Consider the following 19,970-nt stretch of genomic DNA (forward strand, 5'->3'; position numbering starts at 1 on the left):
ATAAACATAAAACTTGTCCCAGAAAGAAATGAATAAACGGGATAAAATCGATAGATGGCAATATCTTAACCTCCTCAGACCTGAGCCCTCAGAAGCCATTTTTATTTAAGCATATTTTTTTTTAGCTGTTTGCGATGAGCGAGACTAGATAAGGATAAAACTCAGGCTTCTTGTTTGAACAGGAAGTCGTTACCTGGTTTTGAGACACCTTTTTTCCTTGTAAAAGTAGAGTTATGGTGCATCTGTTCTGTTCTGTGATTGGCTGCTTCTGTTTCACCCTTCACGTGATAATTCTCCGTCACACAGCAGAGAGAGGTAATCAATCAATCAAGCCCATTAACCTGCGGTCATGAAGACATTCGCTTCGTTGTCTGCTCGACTTAATTGATTATTAGCACAAGTTTATTGGTTTTGACGGTGGCGTTCATGGACGAAGACGGTGACGCAGGTGAAGACTTGGGTAAGGATACTCAGGCTGCCCTTTAATTGTTTTATTGGCTTGTTTTAGCCTTTTCAATTGATGCACGCGGACAAACTTTTAACACCATTTTTTAACAAACTTTTGAAAGACGTCTTATTTAAAGCTTTTATTTTTTCCCCCTGTGAGTGAAGCTCCCAGTGCAGCTCTGCTCCGCGGAGACGACTTAAAACACGGTTATTAACATTCACGACCCGGTGTTTGGAGATGGGGACAGCTTGGCTAGTTTAGCAGCACCTAGCCGCTCAGAGTTAATTAACGGTCAGGTGAGGTGGTGGCACGAGGCGGCGCACGGCTGGGACACTAATTAAGCCACCGCAGGCTGCTGCTCCTCCCGAGACCGACGCGCGTTTTATTTGACCTGCGGGTCACCACGTGACCCTGGAGATGTGAAAGAAATCTTCAAACATCATCGGGTTATTTCTCCAAATACTGGTACCTTATCTGACTCCAGCTCAGTGAGTGACAGAGGAAAATGCACCAATGTAGCTGAGCGGCGTGAGAGTTCATGAATGCATATACACCTGCTTTGTGGCATTTTCAGAGTTGAGCTGTGCTTTTCATTAATATAGGTTGCTTCAGTTTGAATAATTTAAAAAGAGAAAAGAAAAGAAGCTGGACTGAATCAAAATTACCCAAATAAAGATGGAAATTGATGAGTTTAGTGATTCCAATATTGATATCACCTATTGATTTGATTCCTTATCACCACCATGACTAAGCAGTATATCACATTCAATCCAGTTCTTCATACAGCGCCAAATCACAATAACAGTCACCTCAAGGCACTTTATATTGTAAGGTAGACCCGACAATAATACCTACATACAAAAATCCAACAATTATATGAACCCTATGAGCAAGCACTTTGGCGACAGTGGGAAGGAAAAACTCCTGAAGACATTACATTCATGCAAATTAATAGCATGTTGTGTGATCAAATGTTTGTGTATGTTGGAGGCATTTTCCCTTTTTTTTTGTGTGTGTGTGTGTGAGCAGTGTGTGTTACTTTCTCTTTGGAGTAATTAAGTAATTTGTTACACTGCTCATTGCACTACTTTCATGTTACTCTATAAAATAGCTGAAACGTATTGTCTCAAAACTACCATTTAACAATATAAACCTGAGGTTACAATCTTACACACAGCACAAATCCCTATCCTAATGAGGGTGACACAAATGATCTTTCTCTTAGTATTTAGTTGTGAACACAAAGTAAAGATGAAAACCAGCACGAAAACACTTGAAAGTGATTCTACTTTAGAAACATGAACATCTAGAAATGGAGGCTGCAACCCAACTGCTTATGTTTGTTACCTGTTAAAGTTCAGGGTCTGGCTGCTGGGCTGGGGCCCACATTCACTCAGCTTTCACTCTGGGTTCTTGGCTAGCTTGGTTTTAGCATGCTGTCTGGTTGGCTTAGTATTAGCATGCTGTGTGTGTGTGAAGAGTCAAAGTAGTGTTAACAGCATAATGCAGTTGTTTCTGAGCTGGATGTAGTTTCCACTTTACCATCCCGTGCTCGTCCTTTTGTGAAATAAGAGTAACATCCATATCCACGCTGCAGACTGTGCCAGTGTTTTAACACAGGACCACAAGTGCAACTGAAACAGAAGCAGGATGATAGGCAGGCTGACTAACAACAAGGAATTGGACTACTGGGAGCCGATTCTACACAAGAACCGGTTCTCGATTCCCATCCCTATTACCAAAGACAGAAATATAGTTTGGTTAACTACAGCAATTTTAAAACCTAGCAATGACCCACTTGACAGTGAACATGTAATGAAATTATTGCACAGTGTCATAAGAAATTAAGTCAACCCAGCAAAAGTGCCACTCAGTTAAGTTTATATTAAAAGCGTAAACTCAAAAGCCAACAACAATAAATAAAATCTAGGGAACGCGTCACCTGTCTGGTCAGATGCCAAGCAGTGGAGCTAGGCCGTGAGCCACTAACGACCCAATTATCCGTAGTACTGATACCATCACTGGTATCGGTATCGGATTGATACTAGCACAATAGGATCGATATGTTAACCCTATTAAAATGTGTTCAGATTTTGCAGATTGGTGATGATTCATCTCATAAGTCATGAAACGATGAGCTCCCCTACATAAGCTGCCTTTTATAAGTTAAAAGTATCACTATTGGTTTTGGTATCAGTAATACTGGCCCTGTGTTTACTTGGTATGGTATCGATACAGGAATTTGCAGGTTCACTACCACGCAGGACGGCCAGGTAACTGATAAAGAATCCCTTCTCACCTTTTTCGAGCTAATAAATGGCAGGAATCACCCGCATATGCAGAAAGGTTGCATCTCACCTTTCTCTCCGAGGTCTTCCTTTTTTCCCTCCCATCTTCAACATCCTTTGTCCAGTATATCCACTACTTCCCCTACAGATGTCCAAACCGTCTCAGCCTTCCTGCTCTAACTTGTCTGCAGAGTGCTCAACCTGGGAACCGGTTGGGAAATAAAAAGAATGACATTGAACAACAACTTTCCTTTTGGTGAAGGAAGCATTTGTAGTTTTACTAGTTAACACACAAAAAAAGGTGTTAGTTCACTTTTCCCAACACTGCAGAGGCCTGATGATGGAGTCGGATTTTATCTTGTCTGGTTATCAGGGTTTTTCTGTGCTATTAAGATGGTTCACTTCTTACCAGGGTGCTTCACCATGATAACTTGTTCCCTAGATTAGAGATCATTAGGTCTGAAATCGGCGTCTACTGACCTGTCAGTTCTCTGTGAAATGACACCATTCCTGGAAGATTCCTCTGACTTCCTGTGTGGATAGTAGGAGAGTCTAGTGTCTTCACACTTCCCAGATGATCAATAAGAGAGATATATTTTTAGATAAACCTTTTTTTCCCCTTATTTTTTCCCTTCCACTTTTGGCTGGTTTGTATTTAATTTGCACATAGACTAAGCCTGCCTTTGAATTCTGTTTGTTGCATTTACTCTTCACTTGCTCTCAGATCATCAACCAACAGCGAAGCTGCAGCTGAAAGAATGAGAACTAACATTGCCTTCTAAACATTAATTTAGTCATTTACTCATTATAATCCATGAGATTCTGATAAACAGTGGGCATTTTTGCTGTCTTTCTCTCCTGGCTTTAAATAGGCTAAACTTTATTACCCTCTCTTTTCCTGTCTTACAAAGCACTGAGTGTCCATGCATTCATTCAGCGCTGTCAGTATTTATCTACTGTGCAGTGCTTTTCCTTCACCACCACTGCTTTGTCTGGAGCAGCTGTGTTTCTCTCAGTCTGTATTATGTGTTCAACCAATTCATGGTTTTCTAATATTATAGATTCATCTTTTGAACAATCAGCTGCTCTGTTACTAACATCTGTTTTCTGTTGATAATGCCACAGATGCCACCCAGTTTAATGTGAATGTGCAGGTTAAAACCTAGGTTAACTTAGTGAGTTGATAAAAGCTTGATGTGTTCCTGACTAAATATGTTCGGATAAGGGAGTCCAGATAACACAAAGACAACCTGGGTATGTTGAACTCGCTTTATAGTACTTAGCTCCAGCTTATAATGACTTGAGGTGAGAAACCTTCAGTTTTCAGGAGCTTGTTAGGAAAAACACGCATATTTGGGCATATTTTTGCAATATCTGACCAAATAAACTGGGTAAAATGATACATAATGAAAACATAGTGCAGTAGGCTGGAACTTAAAGATTAAAGCCTTCTCCTAACTGCCACAAAATGAATTCTGGCTTTGAAGTTCTTGAGCCTGTATTCATTTTTCAGACTGGCCTGATCCAAAAATGTATCTCTGTTATTATTGTATTCTTGTAGAAGTCAAGATGTAATATGTTGATGATAATTATGAACTCATTAATGTCCAGAGTACTATATTACTAGAAGGTAGGATGCTGAAGTAAAACCAGATGAATGATTTTTAGTCCAAATTTTTAAGTTAAAAAACAAATTCTTGCTTTACTCTGTTGCAGACTGTCCAAGCCTTCTGTGTGAGGAACTGGAGGATTTGTCAAAAAACAGCAACCGAGGGAACATGAGCAGGAGGAGGAGGAGGAGGAAGAGGAGGGAAAAGGAGGAGGAAGTGTTTAGTCAGTGGGAGGATGAAGAGGCAGCAGAGGAGACATGGCGAGAAGAGAAGGATGGGGAGGGGGGGAAAGAAGAGAAAGTTGTGACAGAGGAGGAGCAGGTGAAGCCTGAGAGTGGGCTGAAAGCGGGGGCGGCACAGGAGGTGCAGATGGAAGACAACAAGATTGAGAAGGCCAAGGAAACAATTGCTGATGAACAAGAGAGTACAGTGACAAAGCGCTTAGCACAAAAAGATGAGCAGAAGAAGAGTAAGAAGAAGCGAGGGAGGAAGCAAAGTGAGCAGGTGAGAAGTAAGAGAGGAGTAAAGGATGTTGGTGAGAGGTCTGAGGAGATGAAGAAAAGTGAGACACAGGAGGTGCCAGCGATGAGCTCAGAGGAGACCTCGGCTCTGACGAACAGCTGTGACCTCTCTGACCCACTCTACTTGGGGTTTGGGGGGACAGGGCTGTGTTGTCCCCCAGTTCCCATCCCCCTGCTGTACTCCTCGCAGCCTCCTGTCTCCATCCAGCCCACATGTCCTCAGCCACAGAGTAACAAAAGACCTCATAGCCCCCTTCTGCCTCACAGTGTCCCCCAGCAGGGCCCACAACCACTTGAGGTGAGAGGAGACCATTCATGTGCTCATACCTGATGATCTGTGAACTACTTGAAATGTATTTTCCCTTTCATTTGCTCAAGATTCATTGCACGCTGAACCTGAGTGACACATTCACACCAAACTCTGTTTGTGTGCTGCTGTATTTCAGACACGCAGATTTAAGATCTTTCTCAAACTTAAGCCAGTTTCACACATGAACCCCAACAATGTTAGGAAATCATGTCAGTACATTCCCTCGAGTGGTTCTTTTTCACATGTAAGAACTTTGGATGCATTTTCACCACTAATATTTTGCTGGGTTTTGTCAAGGATGCTCTCTGAGTGTCCTTGTAAGGTTCTCGCCGACCCACGTCAAAATAGCCCTAATTACTTGAACTGAAGGTAACTGGACTTACATTTTTTGGGGTTTATAAAGGTGTCTCTTCACTCACCTAAGAAGCTTCTTTACTTCTTAAATGTCTTAAGGCCCAGGTATTTAACCCCTGATGGGGCTGTCACTTTAAATGTGGTCCTAAAAGATGTGGACAAGCCTGTTCTGTCCGATTTAGACTTCTGCTGGGAACCTTGTAGTGCTTGCAATGTAACCTACGCAAATGGCCAACGTCATTGCTGGCATTTATGGTGCATTGTGTTAATTACAATGTGCTAATGTCCTGGTCTTTTATATGTAGTGCCAGCCAATAGAAAAAAAAATAAAATCTTGGGACTAGGGATTGAAATCTGCCCCTCTAGATTTTTCACTTGTTTATACATTCCCTTACATCCATTCCAATAGTTTACACAGTCTCCCTCCAGAAATTTGCTGACATTTGTGAGTACTTATATTGATACTATTATTATTAATGTTCCTTATATTGAAGAGATGATTGTCACTTTCACTAATAAATTTTAAAACTGCAGTGAAAAAGGTGGGAAAAAAGGAAGAAGAAGCGCAAAACTGGAATCGATGGTGCTGAAATGGCCAATCGCAACAATCGTGGGCTACGTTGAGCTAACATGTAGTCACATTGCTAGGGTGATGCACAAGAGGTTTCCCCATAAGTTTTCAGAGGGGTTTGAGGTTAAGACCTTTATATAAACATTTGCAGACATGTTGGAAGTTGGTGCGTTCCAGAAACAGTGAGGGAAAAACTGGATTTGTTTTGGTTATTAGCGATAAAAACACATTCATGGATGGAACCTGACCAGTGCTCTGTGTATAGCTTATTTAGAGAGTCAAAAATACACAACAGTGGCAGTACAGATTAAAAACACTTATTCTATTTATTCAGGTACACACTAATAGCTACAGCATAGATTTCTTGCTGAAGCATAAATCTCCAGTCAGTCTTTAAGGGTCATATGAGTCAAGATGTGACTCCTCTGTGAGACATTGCCCTGCCATATTGTTGTGAGCTATTAAGGTCACATGGGTCAAGCTGTGGGGGTTGGGAAGAGGATTTCAGGACTGCATTAAAGGTGGCTGATAATTAGCGTCACTACCTCCACTCAGTGGTGGTTGTTCACAGTGCCCATAGATGGCCTCTGTCTGTGTTCTTGATCGAAGATCTCTGCTCTCCTATGTAAAGGTCCGAGCACTCCTCACTGCATTGCATGGTAAACTCTGAGTATTTTGATGAGGTAGTTTTTTGCGAGGGCGTTGCTTTGTCTGAAGTGCACTGGGATGTTGTGCTTAGAGAAATTTCTCCAACAAACCTGCCAGATGCTGTCTGAGTAAAGCATGGACAATGCAGGATACACGACGCCCACTCGCTTGTTGTGAATACTCTCGATAATTACCTGTAGCATCCTCATATGGGTTCAGGTGGAAATGATTCTGTATTAAGCAGTGCAAAGACAGTTTATCTGAATGATTTGGACATTTGTGTCGAGAGAATTTCAGGGTTACAGTGTGTGAAAAGACAAAAATAAACACATTATACTTGGCTGCTGATCATGAAGTTTAACCTTTAACCCAACAGTTTTGCATTTTCTAGTAAATCTCAACAGGTTTCTAATAATGGCTCATTCAGTGTGTAATTACAGTCTAATGTGTATGAAATATGCACACCTACAGTCCTCTGAATTATTAATGATGCAGCTGTGAAAATGGCATCCTGGATTTGAATGTTCAGTGTGTAATGTAGTGTGATATCCGTAGGTGACAGATTCTTTGAAGCCATTAACGAGCACATTCAGCGTGTGGAGAATGATCTCATCTCACTGAAAAGCTATGTAAGGTGATAACGGTAAATTAATTGTTCTTTACTGTTATTTGCCAGGATGACACTCTTGGACCCACAGCATGCACTGTGCTAGTAATCGGTACTTTTAATGTTTACCACTCAGACGTAGATCTCAGATAATGTCACTGGTTCTACAACAGCAAGACGTTTCAGACCAGATCAAATCAGAAATGATTGTTTTTGAACTACGCTAACCTGAAGACAAATTTTTACAGAGACTGACAACTGATATGTGAGTTTGGTAGAGCTGGAACAGTCAGTTACCAGTTTGGCAGGAGAAGAGCTGTTTATTTTCATAACTGATCAATCTTTAAGACTACTTTACTTGTTCTTGTCTCTGGGCAGTTTTGATATGTTTGGTTATTGTCTGTCATCAGAAAAAGTAAGCAGTTTGAAGACATTACATCAGGTCCTGGATAACTGCGGTGGGCATTTTTATATTCACTAGATTTAATGGACCAAGCAATTAACAGAAAATGAGAAAAATCATTACCTGCTGGCTGCAGCCCTGGAACAGACGTGTTAATATCACATATGGGAAAGAACAATGGAAATTAATTACTTGGTCCTGGAAGTCCTAAATGAACTTTTATTTTTGGGAAATGATTGCTGCATTGCTTTGTTTGGGCTGAAACATTCAACTCTGCACTGCACTCAAAGGTTTTTCCTTTTTTTCCCCCCTAAACGACTCTCCAAAATTATATTTAGCTTTTAAAAATGTGATAATTGATACCTGACTATTTAAAATCCTTTTTTTAAAGGGAAAAAAAAACATTGGGACATTTTACTGAATTTGACTGAAAACATCTGTGCTGAGGTAGTGTTTCTTCATGGCAGATGGAGATAACGCAGGTATACTCCACCCGACGCTCCATCCGCTACAGCACCAGGGGCCGAGGTCGAGCCCTCAGCTTCCCACTGCTGCCAGGGATAGAGTCTGTGGACAGCTGCCTGCTGCCACCTGCACCGAAGAAGAAGACACGGACGCTCTACAGCACAGGTGAGGGGAAACGTCTCTGTGTGCTCACATTTGACTGCTATGCAAATTATTGTCCTGTAATTTGTGTGTGTGTACACTAACGTACTCTTGCGTACAGATCAGTTAGAGCATCTAGAGGCCCTTTTCCAAGAGGATCACTATCCGGACGCAGAAAAAAGGAAAGTGATTGCTACTTCAGTCGGCGTCACACCTCAGAGAATTATGGTTAGACTCTTACTCTGTGGTCTATGGTTAGACTCTTAGGGCAGGGATAGCTCAGTAGGTAAAGTGGTCGCCCCATGATCGGAAGGTCGGCGGTTCGAATCCACTTAACGGCTACCCTGAGGTACCCCTGAGCAAGGTACCGTCCCTACACACTGCTCCCCGGGCGCCTGCTTAGTGGGCTGCCCACTGCTTCACTGAGTGAATGGGTCAAATGCAGAGAAAAACAAGTAATTTCCCCATGGGGATCAATAAAGTATCCATTATTATTATTATTATTATTATTATTATTATTATTACTCTGTTCATCTTCTGTGGAATTTTACTGAAGACTTGTGATGTTTTCCTTATGAAGATGTGCTACTGGCATTTTATTCTTTGTGTTCCTGAAAATCCCATCTCATCCTCTGTAAAGCAGTTTCTACCTTTTTTGTTGGCCTCCTCAGTCTTATTTTTTCCCCCCTGAATGTTTCTGGGTCCCAGGTCTGGTTTCAGAACCGGAGGGCAAAGTGGAGGAAAGTACGTGCTGTTACAGCAAAGGTGGAACACGGACAGAGTAGAGCCGAATACAGTCCACATCACCAAATCAATCCCATGCCCACACTGGCTCACAACAGGTATTTCTGTTTCTTTTATTTCTGTGTGTCTGTGTAGGTTTGCTGTCATCCAGGTCATGGTAGTCTAGAGAGACTGAAGAAAATAAGGTAGATGACTTCTTTAGGTTTGAAGGCTGTACACTTAAAGAATAAAAGTCACTCTTTTGAGGATGCCAGTGCTCACATTTTGGACTAAGAAGACAAGATGGTTTGAGCGAGAAGTAAAGGAGGTAATTTGTTCTTGCAAAGGTTTCTTCGGTTAAAAGGGAGTTTGTTTTTTTTTCTCTTCTTGCTGTTTCTCACTCCTAGGGTGTCGTCTGATTGCTTTCTCTGCATTATTGTAGGGTCTTTACCTTACAATGCAAAGTGCCTCGAGGCAACTGCTGTGATTTGGCACTATATAAATAAACCAGAATTGAATCCACATCCACTGTGAACGACCATCGTTGATGTGACGTCATTTGTATGCGACACAACAATGGAAAACCTCGAGACGATGGTGTACCTGCTGCTCTGTGTGTGGGGGTTTTTTTTGGGGGGGGGGGGGATTTCCCCCGTTGTCGGCTTTCAGAAATGGTAGTTTTGTTTTTTGTGATTAAGTCGCTCTCATGACTGAGTTACGTCTGTTGAAATCACATTTTTCGATAGGCTAGATCACTTCGAACCGGAGCCCAGTAGGTACTGAAAGTGTTATTGCTGTGTCTTTACTCAGCTGAGCCTCAACTGAGCTATTAAGGTCACATGATGAGGCTGGGCAAGCCCTCACAGTGACTTGACCCTTAACCCCCGGTGATAGTAATACAGTCCTTCTTTTTTTCTTTTTTTTCTTCTTCTTCTTCTTCTCACACACCTTGGCTCATGTGAAGAGGCTCTGGGTCAATAATGGGTCAATGACCCTCAGGACCACTTCCAAAGCCCCCACTAGGCGTTAAATACCTGGGACTCTCAGTCTTTTGTTTGTAGAACTGAAGAAGCCTCTTGGATAAGAGGTGAATTATCTTCACAAAACACTACGTCCAGATGAACAGAATCAACTTTTGGAGATCTACTTACCTGGATGATTGAGCATTCATCAAGATATCTTCACAAACCTAAAGAAGTCCAGTTGACCCCCCCCCCCCCCCCCCCCCCCCCCCACACACACACACCTCTCTAGATTTTTATCTCTGTACTTTGATTTGATTCATGCTTAAGTGCATTTTTGTTCTTTGTCTTTGTTTTAGTAAGGGAGCCGCTTCTTTGTCTCGTTATTATGCTCCTCCCAAGCTACCCCAGCTTGCCCCTGTGCCACCTTCATTCCCCACCATAACCACTCAGAGCCCACCCTCTCACAGCAGCCTGTTGTCCAGCCTCAGCAGCCCAGGTGTGAAAATCCACACATGCACATTTTACGACACTCTGCTTTTCATGCATTAGCTTGATGAGCATTCAGTCTGTCTGTGAGGAATTCTCTTTAAAATTGCATACAAAGGTGTTAAAGATCGCATCACCCTTCAGCTGAGCTATGATGTTAGCAAGCTCTGTGCCCTTTTGTTTTGCACATTACACATTTGCCTAATAAGCGACATCCAGTGCAAAAATAAATATACATAATCATTAAAAAGAAATCAAACATGCAGACCTTCCCACAGTGGCGAGCCCTTGTCTATAAGTGAACAGCTGAAAGTAGCATTGGAAAAAAAAAAATAGGTCCTACATAAAACTGCTCATAACAAGGTTTTTGAATTTTTACTTTAGTTTTGTTTGATTAAACAGACAAAGCTGTTAAGTTTTTTTGTAATGTGAAGACCATCTCGTTCCATTGATGAAAAGGGAAACATCACAACAAAACAATCTAGATGGATACATAAGTCTAAAGGTCAGAGGAAAATATGTAAACTTGGATTTGGGATTAAGTTTCCCTTCAACCTGCATTATCATTCCTTTGTGAGGTGCTGATGAATGATTACAATCAGAATACTTTATTAATCCCTAAAGAAACCGGACCAGCTTAAATTCTTTGATGTCTGGATGATCAAGCAGTGATGCAGTCACCCCACCTCCATCATGGCTGAAAAATGTCGTTACATTTGCTTAGGATCCTCTGTTAACATTAGTTATTTTTACTGGAAGAGAGGCGGACAAAGCTTGTCCACCAAAACTCTTTCAGTTGTAGGGTCGGTTATGTAAAGTAGCAGCAAATTTGACCTCGATAAAATTTGTGGCTTTTATGGCATTACAAACATAGGTTTTTAATTAACGGATTTTCCTACATATGAGAAAGTGTTTATAGAAGAATGACATCTTTGTTCAGCTCAGCAAACCTTCACACTGCAGGTTGAGATAGTAAAATTACACAGAAACCAAACTACAGTATCTCTGCCTAATCTTACTTTGTAATTGCTTGGTTTTTATCTGTTAGGTGAAAGCAGAGTGAGGGATACAGGCCAGCAACAGCTTTCATCTCAGGAGGGTTTGGTGGAGTATCCCCCCCGTCCCATGCAGAGCCCCCCCCCTCTGCGGCGAGCCAGCCTTCCTCTTTTCACCTCAACCTTTAACTCTGCAAACCCCACTCCCCCTCTCCTCAACACACCAGCCCACACCCCACCCCTCTTCCTGGATGCTCTGGAGGGTGGCTCTACCTTGGCCCACCGTGAGACCCAGTCTCTGCCGACTGACACCAGGTCAGCTCCACTCACAGCAAACTGTGACATGAATACTAGAGGATGCTTCAAATATGGATGAGTATAAGAGCTGACAGCAGGACAGAGAGTAGGCAGAGAGGGAATCTGTGAAATACTGATGTAGTGATGGCTCACACAGCGTCTGTAGTAGCAGGGAGTCAGTTTTAGCTAAAATATGCTGTGAGAGATTGCACTTAGTCACTTTGTTCTTATACAATTATGCTTGTATGACTATAGATGTGTGACAGCACTAAAACTTCTACTTTGTAGATACGGTTGGCAGTATCTGTGCATGTTCAGTAACGCAGATGTACTGCATAGAGATGGTGGCAGAAACCTCATAAATAACGTGAGACCTGAGAATAAAACTCTGATTGTGTCTGTCTGCCTCGATATCACTAGAAGTAATCATAAGTGCAACCACAACCTGCAGATGGAGCAATAATCAAAGATGTTCATGTTTGTCACTAAATTCTTGTTTGTGTTGTCCTCAGTTTGCTCTTTGACTTGGACTACCTGACGTCTAGCCAGCAGAGCAACACTCTGTCTTACCAGCTCCAGACCTCCTACCCCACCAGCCAGCCTCAGCTCCAACCTCAAGCATCTCTGCCCCGCATGACCTACTTCACACCATCCCCCTACCTCACCCCTAACCCTCCAGAGTCTAATCCTACTTCCTACCTGACTTTTGGCCCTGGAGGAAACTCGACAGGAGTGGTGACCTATTCCACCACAGGTCATGCCTACTTTCAGTCCCAGAGTGCAGGTCAAATCCTACTGCAGTCATCTGGTCACCACGGTGAGTCACTCGGGTAAAATGAGATTGCATTAATTGATGTATTGGAAAAAATATGAAATTTTACTCTGACAAAAGATCCTATAGGATCAAATGGAAAGTAAAAACTATACACCCTACATTAGTGTAAACTAACCCAGAAGTCAAAAGAAAGTTTGACTTGGTGCTTTCTATGTAAACAGATGTTTGCACAATCATTGAACAAGGATTCAGTTTTTCAATAATTATTTTTAATCTTGTATTATACATTGCTCTCATCACTGTCATATCATCAGCTTTAGTCACCATTCAGTCAGTGGTGCAAATTAGAAAGATCAGAAGCTTTGTAGTTGGATGTTTAAATTGCATGGTGATTTAATAAGGAAATGTATAGGTCAGCATTGATTAATAAGACAAAAGGGAGTCATGTTGAGGGCACAGGAAAAACATTAGAATTAAATGGTATGCAGATACTCTTGGCATTCTTAGTCTTATGACAGGTGAAATGTTTGAGGTTTCAATTACTGCCACTGAAGCTGAATTTTCAGTCTGTTTGGATCTGCGTGTGTTTTCCATCCAGCTGGGATTACAGCGTACCAGTCTTACCCATGGGGCAACATGTGCAGTCAGCCAGCCATGCACCAGCGTACTCAGTGCCCTCCTGCTTACCCTGGCAGCTTGGGACCCGGTCGAGAGCACCAGCCTACCTCTTCCACCACCCTCCCTCTTCCTTCGTTCTTTCCTGGGGAGGACCAGGAGTCGTTGCATGCAAATTCCCAGAATCCTTCACTCAACCAGACTTTCACAAGCAGCACCACCAGCACCGCCACCGTCCTGCCACCTGTGTCAACGCTGCGGCACTCTTGCCTCAGGGTGGAGGATACTCCAGCCAGGGAGTCATTGCTAATGCCCTCGCAGGTCAACGCGGCCTCTCCAGAAAGCCCTGCAGTGCCCTCTTGTGTCAAAATTGAGTATGACAGTCCTAGAGAGATCCACAGCCACTTCCACTGCGACTTTTCTCCCATACATTTTTGACTTTAAGTGTGTGTGTGCGCGTGTGTGCATGTGTTTCAACTGTCTATGTAAATATAATATATGTGGATTTCTAAATTTCCTGTTTTTGTTACTATTAGGATGTTCTCAGCTGAAATGTGAAAGCCACCAGGCTTTAGTTTGCTGGCTGCAATAAATGCTCATTGCGCTGTTAATCATTTATTTCTGCATTTAACTTGGTTTTATAATCTAAAACAACAATTGAAGCGTATTTTGTTTTTGTCTTTCGATGTCCCTTTTTAGGACAGTTTGTTTTTGCTCAAATTGTAGCTTATTTCAGGTACCTCAGAAAAGATATCTTGGTACCAGTTTAGAAATCAGAATGAGATGTGAAGAAACACTACACTGAAAAATAACATCACTGAGTCTGTATTTTTTTAAATTGGCTAAAGAATTAATCAGGGACATTCAAGTCTGGCTTCAGTCACATGTTCTGCTAAAATATGGTGATAGAAATGTTGCACAAATGTAACCTGCTACATTTCAGAGGACCCCCCCCCCACCCCACCCCCACTGTTCAATAAAGACACAAATATACTATAATATCCTTAGAGTTATAAATAAGTTAGAAATATATGTGTAATATGTAGTCCTGTTGCTTTTTTGTTTTTGAATATTAGGGCTTTAAAATGTTTCTGGTTCCAATGTCTCTGTGATTCGGTTAAACTGGATAAAGAATTTGTTAACATTTGTCAGTCCTGCTGTGGTCACCCATAAGTAGAAGCTGATTTATAAACTGATAATATGAGGTGTGATCATAATGGTCCACAACTCTGGCCATCAAGATGAAGGTCATGGCTTTTTTTTTTTTCTTTTCTTTTCTTTTCTTAGACTGGTGGATCTCCCCTTCAAGGTTTTCTCCCCGTGCACTTCTAAACTGTTCCCAGTGATGCTGCTAATTTTAGATCAATCCTGCTTTGCACGCTGGATTTTCTCCACTGTGTCAAAACTGTGAGATTTTGATCTAAAGTTTCATATCAGAAGAGGACTGTTGGTGAAAGCAGATTATGTTCGTGTGATCCAGGTAGTTCACATCCCTCGTTTTGGGATCCTCTAATTTAAATGAGGGGTTTTTGTCCGGTTTGATTCATGCTTGAGTTAATCCTATGTTGGTGGTTTTTAGTGTGAGACAACCACGTGCCAGTATCTGTAGCATTAAAGATGCAGTTTTTCAAATGTTCCTCTGCTGGGGAGGAGAATGGGTTTGACTGATAGTCTGTAATCTGATGGAGGAAGATCACGACAGTGGATTTTAGAGCAGAGTTACTCCAGACAATTACTAATACAGCCCAAAGCCTTAATCTGTGTTGCCATCTGCTGTTCTCACACTTACTGCACTTGCACACCCTTTATCTTTAGTATGCAAGTGAGTAACAGAGGCTTGTGGAAACCAAATCCCTATATGAAATCACACCTCTGAAAGAGCTGAAGGCTTTTTCCTGAGACTAAAAAAGACGTTTGGGAGCAATGTGACATTTCCTTGTTCTCTGTAAAATCAAAGGTTTCCTGTTTTAACTCTAGTTAATATTCCTGGTTCGTACTCCCGCTGTTTGTAAAGTTTGAAGTACAGCTTGGAATGGTGTGGGAGTAAGAGAAGGAGATATGATGAGAGCAAAGAGGAGGTGGCAGGGACTGAGGGAGCAGATAAAGGACGGGGGAGCTGGAGGGACTGAGGCAATCTGCTGGTCTAGGAACAAGGGAGGAGAGCTGAGATGAGCTGTTGCTATGGGAGGAGAAGAGGATGATGGGTGGGCTCTGCCAGTAGGCGTGGGAGGGAAAGAAGATGGGGATGAAGGAGAAGTGTGTTTGTAGCACGGGGAGGGGGTTCTGGGATGAACAGAACTGTTGGTTATGTAAGCTCTGTATTTGGTTTTTAATGAACCTCTCTCTTCCTGCTCACTGGCTACTGAGCTGTTACTGTTGGCAGGAGACGAGCAGCATAAACACACACACACTCGCGCACATACACAAAAACTTCATTTGCAGTGCAAAAATTTCTTGCATAAGAAGGCACGCACAGAACTTTATTTTGTGAAGAAGTGAGGGCTCTCTTCAAACTCAAGGAAGAAATGTTTTTACTCGGGCTGAAGTCTGATACTGATTGACTCTTTTTTTGTGTAGTACTTGTGCTATTTACATAATTTCAGAGTCCTTCATGTATCACTGAGCTTACACATGTGACTGAGGAGCGCTTCATGTCGGGTTACTCTGTAGTTATTTTTTCCAGGACTTCCCTCGTGTGAACAGAGAGCGTTCAGAGCACAGCTGGAGGGAAACGACTGTGTGTGTGCGTGTGCAGATATGTGCATACGTGTGTGAGCACAGGTTTGGGATGCTTCTCTCCAGCCCGATCCCACCGTGTCAATATTTACTCAGTATTCTGAGATTTGAAGAAAGGCAACTTGTTTCAATATTTATGGATGTGGTCAAACATTAAATCCTCCCACTCTTTCCAAAAGCCGTGACAGTATGCGTGCACACGCACCGACTGACGGTTAAAAAGTAAAAGAAAACCCCACACTGCTCGGTCAGATCAAGTAATGGAGTTTATTGATATTGGTGGATAAAGTTTATTGATATAACAGATTGAAAGTAATGATGTTGGTTGTAGAACAAAACCGAGACACAGTTTGGAGTTCCTCCAGTCGCCTGGTTCAAATAGCATTAAACTGTTGATTTTTTCGTTTGTTTTTAGAAGATATGACAAACAGACTTTGTTGGGATTGGAAGAAGATGGGACACGAGGGCGAGTTGCTCAGGAAAATAACACCCTATTGGATAAAATAAATAGATTTGTGTGTTCAAGCGTGGCTTTAAAAACGAGGACAAACAGTGGAAGGTCCAGATTTGACAGCGATAAAATATCTCAGCTAACCTTGTTGATAGTAAATATTTCCACTAAAAGTGGCATTATTTGTATGCTGCCTTATGAAAATACTTAATGGCACGCAGTGAGGCTGAGATGGAGGAATGTGTTTGTTTTACACTTCTTTCCATGCACTCCCCGGGTCTGGCAGTACTATTGTGATGATAGTTTTCTAAACCGAGCACCTTGAAATGGTTGGCAGAGAAAAAAATAAACTTACAGGAACGTTTCCCTTTTTGGGGAAAAAAAGCAAATACATCGTGTCTTAATATTAGATTTCTATTTTGCTACAAGAAGGTAAACGGATGGGTTGGAAAAAGGAAAACCTTATATAACTGTGTAGTTTGAGCTGATTGTGGGTGTCCAATGAATGATCATTATTATTTTTATTTTTTTTTTAATGGATTAGTGCTTAAAAAGACTATTTTCCCAAAGGTTTCATAATCTCATAGAGCAGCTTTGACTTGGGTGGTAAAGGGGAACTTCTACTAATCGGAAGGTGAGTGGTTGATCCCGGCTTTTCCTGTCCACATCCCAAAATGTCCTTGTGCAAGACACTGAACCCGAACGCCTCTGTAATGCCAACAAAACCAGGCTGTTTACCATAAATACCAGGCAATAACTCCAGGACTCCAGGGCTCATTCGGCTGAAGGACTGATGAGCTCATGCCATGGTGAGGCATCAGACATCCATCTGTCTTTCTGCAGTTTTTCCTGCACTATTGGTCAGAATCAAACTTACCAACAATGATTGGCCAATGGGTCTTCACCCAAATGAAGCTCAAGGTCACATGTGACACACACACACACATTTTCCCAGTATTGGTTTGCTTGTGTCTCCCATGTTACCATAATTAATGACTTTAGGGTCGGTCGAGAGCTAAGGCTGAGGTGTAGGTGTAGTATTGAGTCCTGGCAATACTGACTGTAACAGGGCAACAAGCTGGTTTGTCAATCCATTATGACCAGTGTAACGTCAGGTTTCAGTGTTTCACAGTATGATGGTGACAGATTTTCCCCAGCCTCTGCGTTTTAGATGATAAACCTACTAAATAATCAGGCAGTCCTTGTGTTTTGTACACAGGTCATGAAATAACACTGAACAATTCAGCAGCCACTGAAATTACATGTGCTGGTGGAGCTGTACCATAATTTCCAGTTCTAATGATGGTTAATGGCCTAATTGCAGGTATCTGGCATAGATGCTCACTGCTGACTGGATCTTCTGTAAATGTACTAAAGTGGAAAGTACAGTGTTTAAATGCATAGCAACTACTACACATGCTTCAAACCCCTCCATTCTCTCTAATTCAATAAGATCTAAAGGCCTTTACACACCGGATGTGTTAAAAATATATATTTTTTATGCCACCGTTCACTCCCTGATTCACACCTATTTATTTGTACACTCAATTAAGACTCCTGACCTCAAACACTCTGATTCACTTGATAAACCAGATTAACTGTGTTGTTGCTTAATAAGAAGGACCCACAGGTAGAGTGCTCAGCTCTAAACCAAAAAAGGTGTGTGATTAAAAAAACAACTGATAACTCAGCTCAGTCTCAATCTTTTGCTGGGGTGTTTTCCTCCAGTAGGCGGGCAGCGAATGACACAGGCAGGTAAGTTTTCTAGGATAAAGAAGGAGAAGGCAGGTGAGTATAGATTCAAGGATTGGTAACAAGGAAGCATTAAAACACCTAAGCACCTCTACCACACTATATTACTTCTACCACAGTATGCTAACAATCTGATAACAAGTGCAGAGAAGAGCCAGGAGGAGGAAGCACAGTTAGTGAAACAATCACACACCCACACGATAAAGAGAAGCTAGACCAAAGGGCGGAGAACAGACAGAAATCAGGCCAACACCTAAAAGCACAGGGGACCACAACAAATTTGCCCTGGATATAAAATTGGATTAAAATATTTATCCTAAATTGTTGTTGAACGACTTTTTTCTCAGTCAAGCAAAACCACCTTTTTAAAGGTGGCATTTAAAATTTTTCTAAACTAATGATTAGCCAAAGATTAGGGAAAAGGTAATCTAGTTAACTGGTATTCACAGTCCTTCTCTACTGTCATTAAGTAAGATCTGCTCTGCAGTCTTTTGAATCATTTTTCCGTATTTGAGCTGTTCTGCTCGATATCTGTGTGACTAAAGCCGTGCGTCAACACAGGATGATAAGGGTTACCCAAGGAGAACTGAACAGGGCTGTTGAAGGACATCAACCCAGCAGCAGGACTACTATCTGCTCCTTTGTTTGTGGAGGAACAGGAGGAGGAGCACTGCCTGAGCCCTACAAAATGACCTCCAGCAGGGTACCCGTGCATGTCTCTGACCAAACCTAAGCTAACCTAATCAGGTTAACTTTAACTGGCCTCTCTGTAGAACGTCTGTGGGATATGTCTCCTCAGATGATCACTGAGCCACTCCCAAACTGGTCATGATGTTGCAGATTTGTTCACACCTGTCACAGGTGCTCAGTGTAAACCTGTGAAGAGAACAGGGTGCCAGTGGTGGACCTGCCAGTTCAATTGCACAGTGCTGGGATGCGAGCAACATAATCGTTGTGCCCTTGTGACACCTTCATGGACTCTGTTTCTTTCAGTGCTCCTCCAGTTTATTGCTCAAAGGAGCAGACACTGGTGCTACTGCTGGGTTTATATCCTTCTCCTCTATCTGTCTTATTCTTACCCCTGTTAGCACTTTAATTTGCACCAAAACAAGTGAAATAGATTCACAGTGGTTTTCACTTCCTTAAATGAACAGACTGATATCCCTGAAGTTTCGCTGACTTTGTGTTTTACTGCGATGAGCGAATATTCCTGTAATGTTTTTGAGCAGAGTAGTTCTCAAATGCAGGTCCGGTTCTTTCAGTTACCTGCTTATGTTTGCCCAGCCTGCCGGTAGACAGTGTTACATAACCTGTGTGTGTGTGTGTGTGTGTGTGTGTGTGTGTGTGTGTGTGTGTGTGTGTGTGTGTGTGTGTGTGTGTGTGTGTGTGTGACTACATAATGCTGTGCATGTGTGATGTATCTTCTCTTATGAGCCAAACTGACCATTTCCAGAGATGACACACTGTCCAGGAATAACATCTCTTCTCTTTTTAATCTCTAACATTTCACCACTATTACACACACACACACACACACACACACCCTGTTCAGTTGGTTTTGCAGCATGTTCACTTGGAAATCTGACTAACTGGTTACTGTACAGCCAGAGCCCCGACTCCTCTTCCCCTCACAGACTCCCTCCTCAATTGCGGCTTGTTCAGTGAGTTTGTGTGGAGGAGGAAGGGGGTGGGTGGGGGTTCAGAGGAATGTCTGCTTGTGTGTGGGGAAAAGAGGGGTCTCTGTTGAGTGTGTTTGTGTGGACTCTATAGCAAGATTAAAGATGTGTACATGAACTTATTGATGAAAGT

The 19,970-nt window shown here is 42.1% G+C and overlaps 1 protein-coding gene across 1 annotated transcript; it reads left to right on the forward strand.

The window, feature by feature from the left end:
* The first annotated feature begins 295 nt into the window (after positions 1 to 295).
* nobox (NOBOX oogenesis homeobox) lies at positions 296 to 14,221 on the forward strand. The gene is made up of 9 exons (XM_026157257.1): positions 296 to 460; positions 4,453 to 5,165; positions 8,228 to 8,390; positions 8,488 to 8,594; positions 9,075 to 9,208; positions 10,411 to 10,550; positions 11,589 to 11,850; positions 12,345 to 12,649; positions 13,206 to 14,221. Exons 1-9 carry the CDS (start codon positions 427 to 429, stop codon positions 13,658 to 13,660), a joined length of 2,313 nt encoding a protein of 770 aa, XP_026013042.1. The 5' UTR covers positions 296 to 426; the 3' UTR covers positions 13,661 to 14,221.
* Positions 14,222 to 19,970: the final 5,749 nt, after the last annotated feature.

The sequence above is a fragment of the Astatotilapia calliptera genome, chromosome 22 (genome assembly GCF_900246225.1).
Source record: "Astatotilapia calliptera chromosome 22, fAstCal1.2, whole genome shotgun sequence".
In the NCBI taxonomy this organism is placed as follows: domain Eukaryota; kingdom Metazoa; phylum Chordata; class Actinopteri; order Cichliformes; family Cichlidae; genus Astatotilapia; species Astatotilapia calliptera.

Bases quoted from the DNA above. Each gene is read 5' to 3' on its own strand.
- nobox (XM_026157257.1), top strand. From the start codon at position 427: ATGGACGAAGACGGTGACGCAGGTGAAGACTTGG. The intron at 5,166-8,227 runs GTGAGAGGAGAC...TCTTCATGGCAG, and splicing joins AGGGCCCACAACCACTTGAG to ATGGAGATAACGCAGGTATA. The intron at 8,391-8,487 runs GTGAGGGGAAAC...TCTTGCGTACAG, and splicing joins ACGGACGCTCTACAGCACAG to ATCAGTTAGAGCATCTAGAG.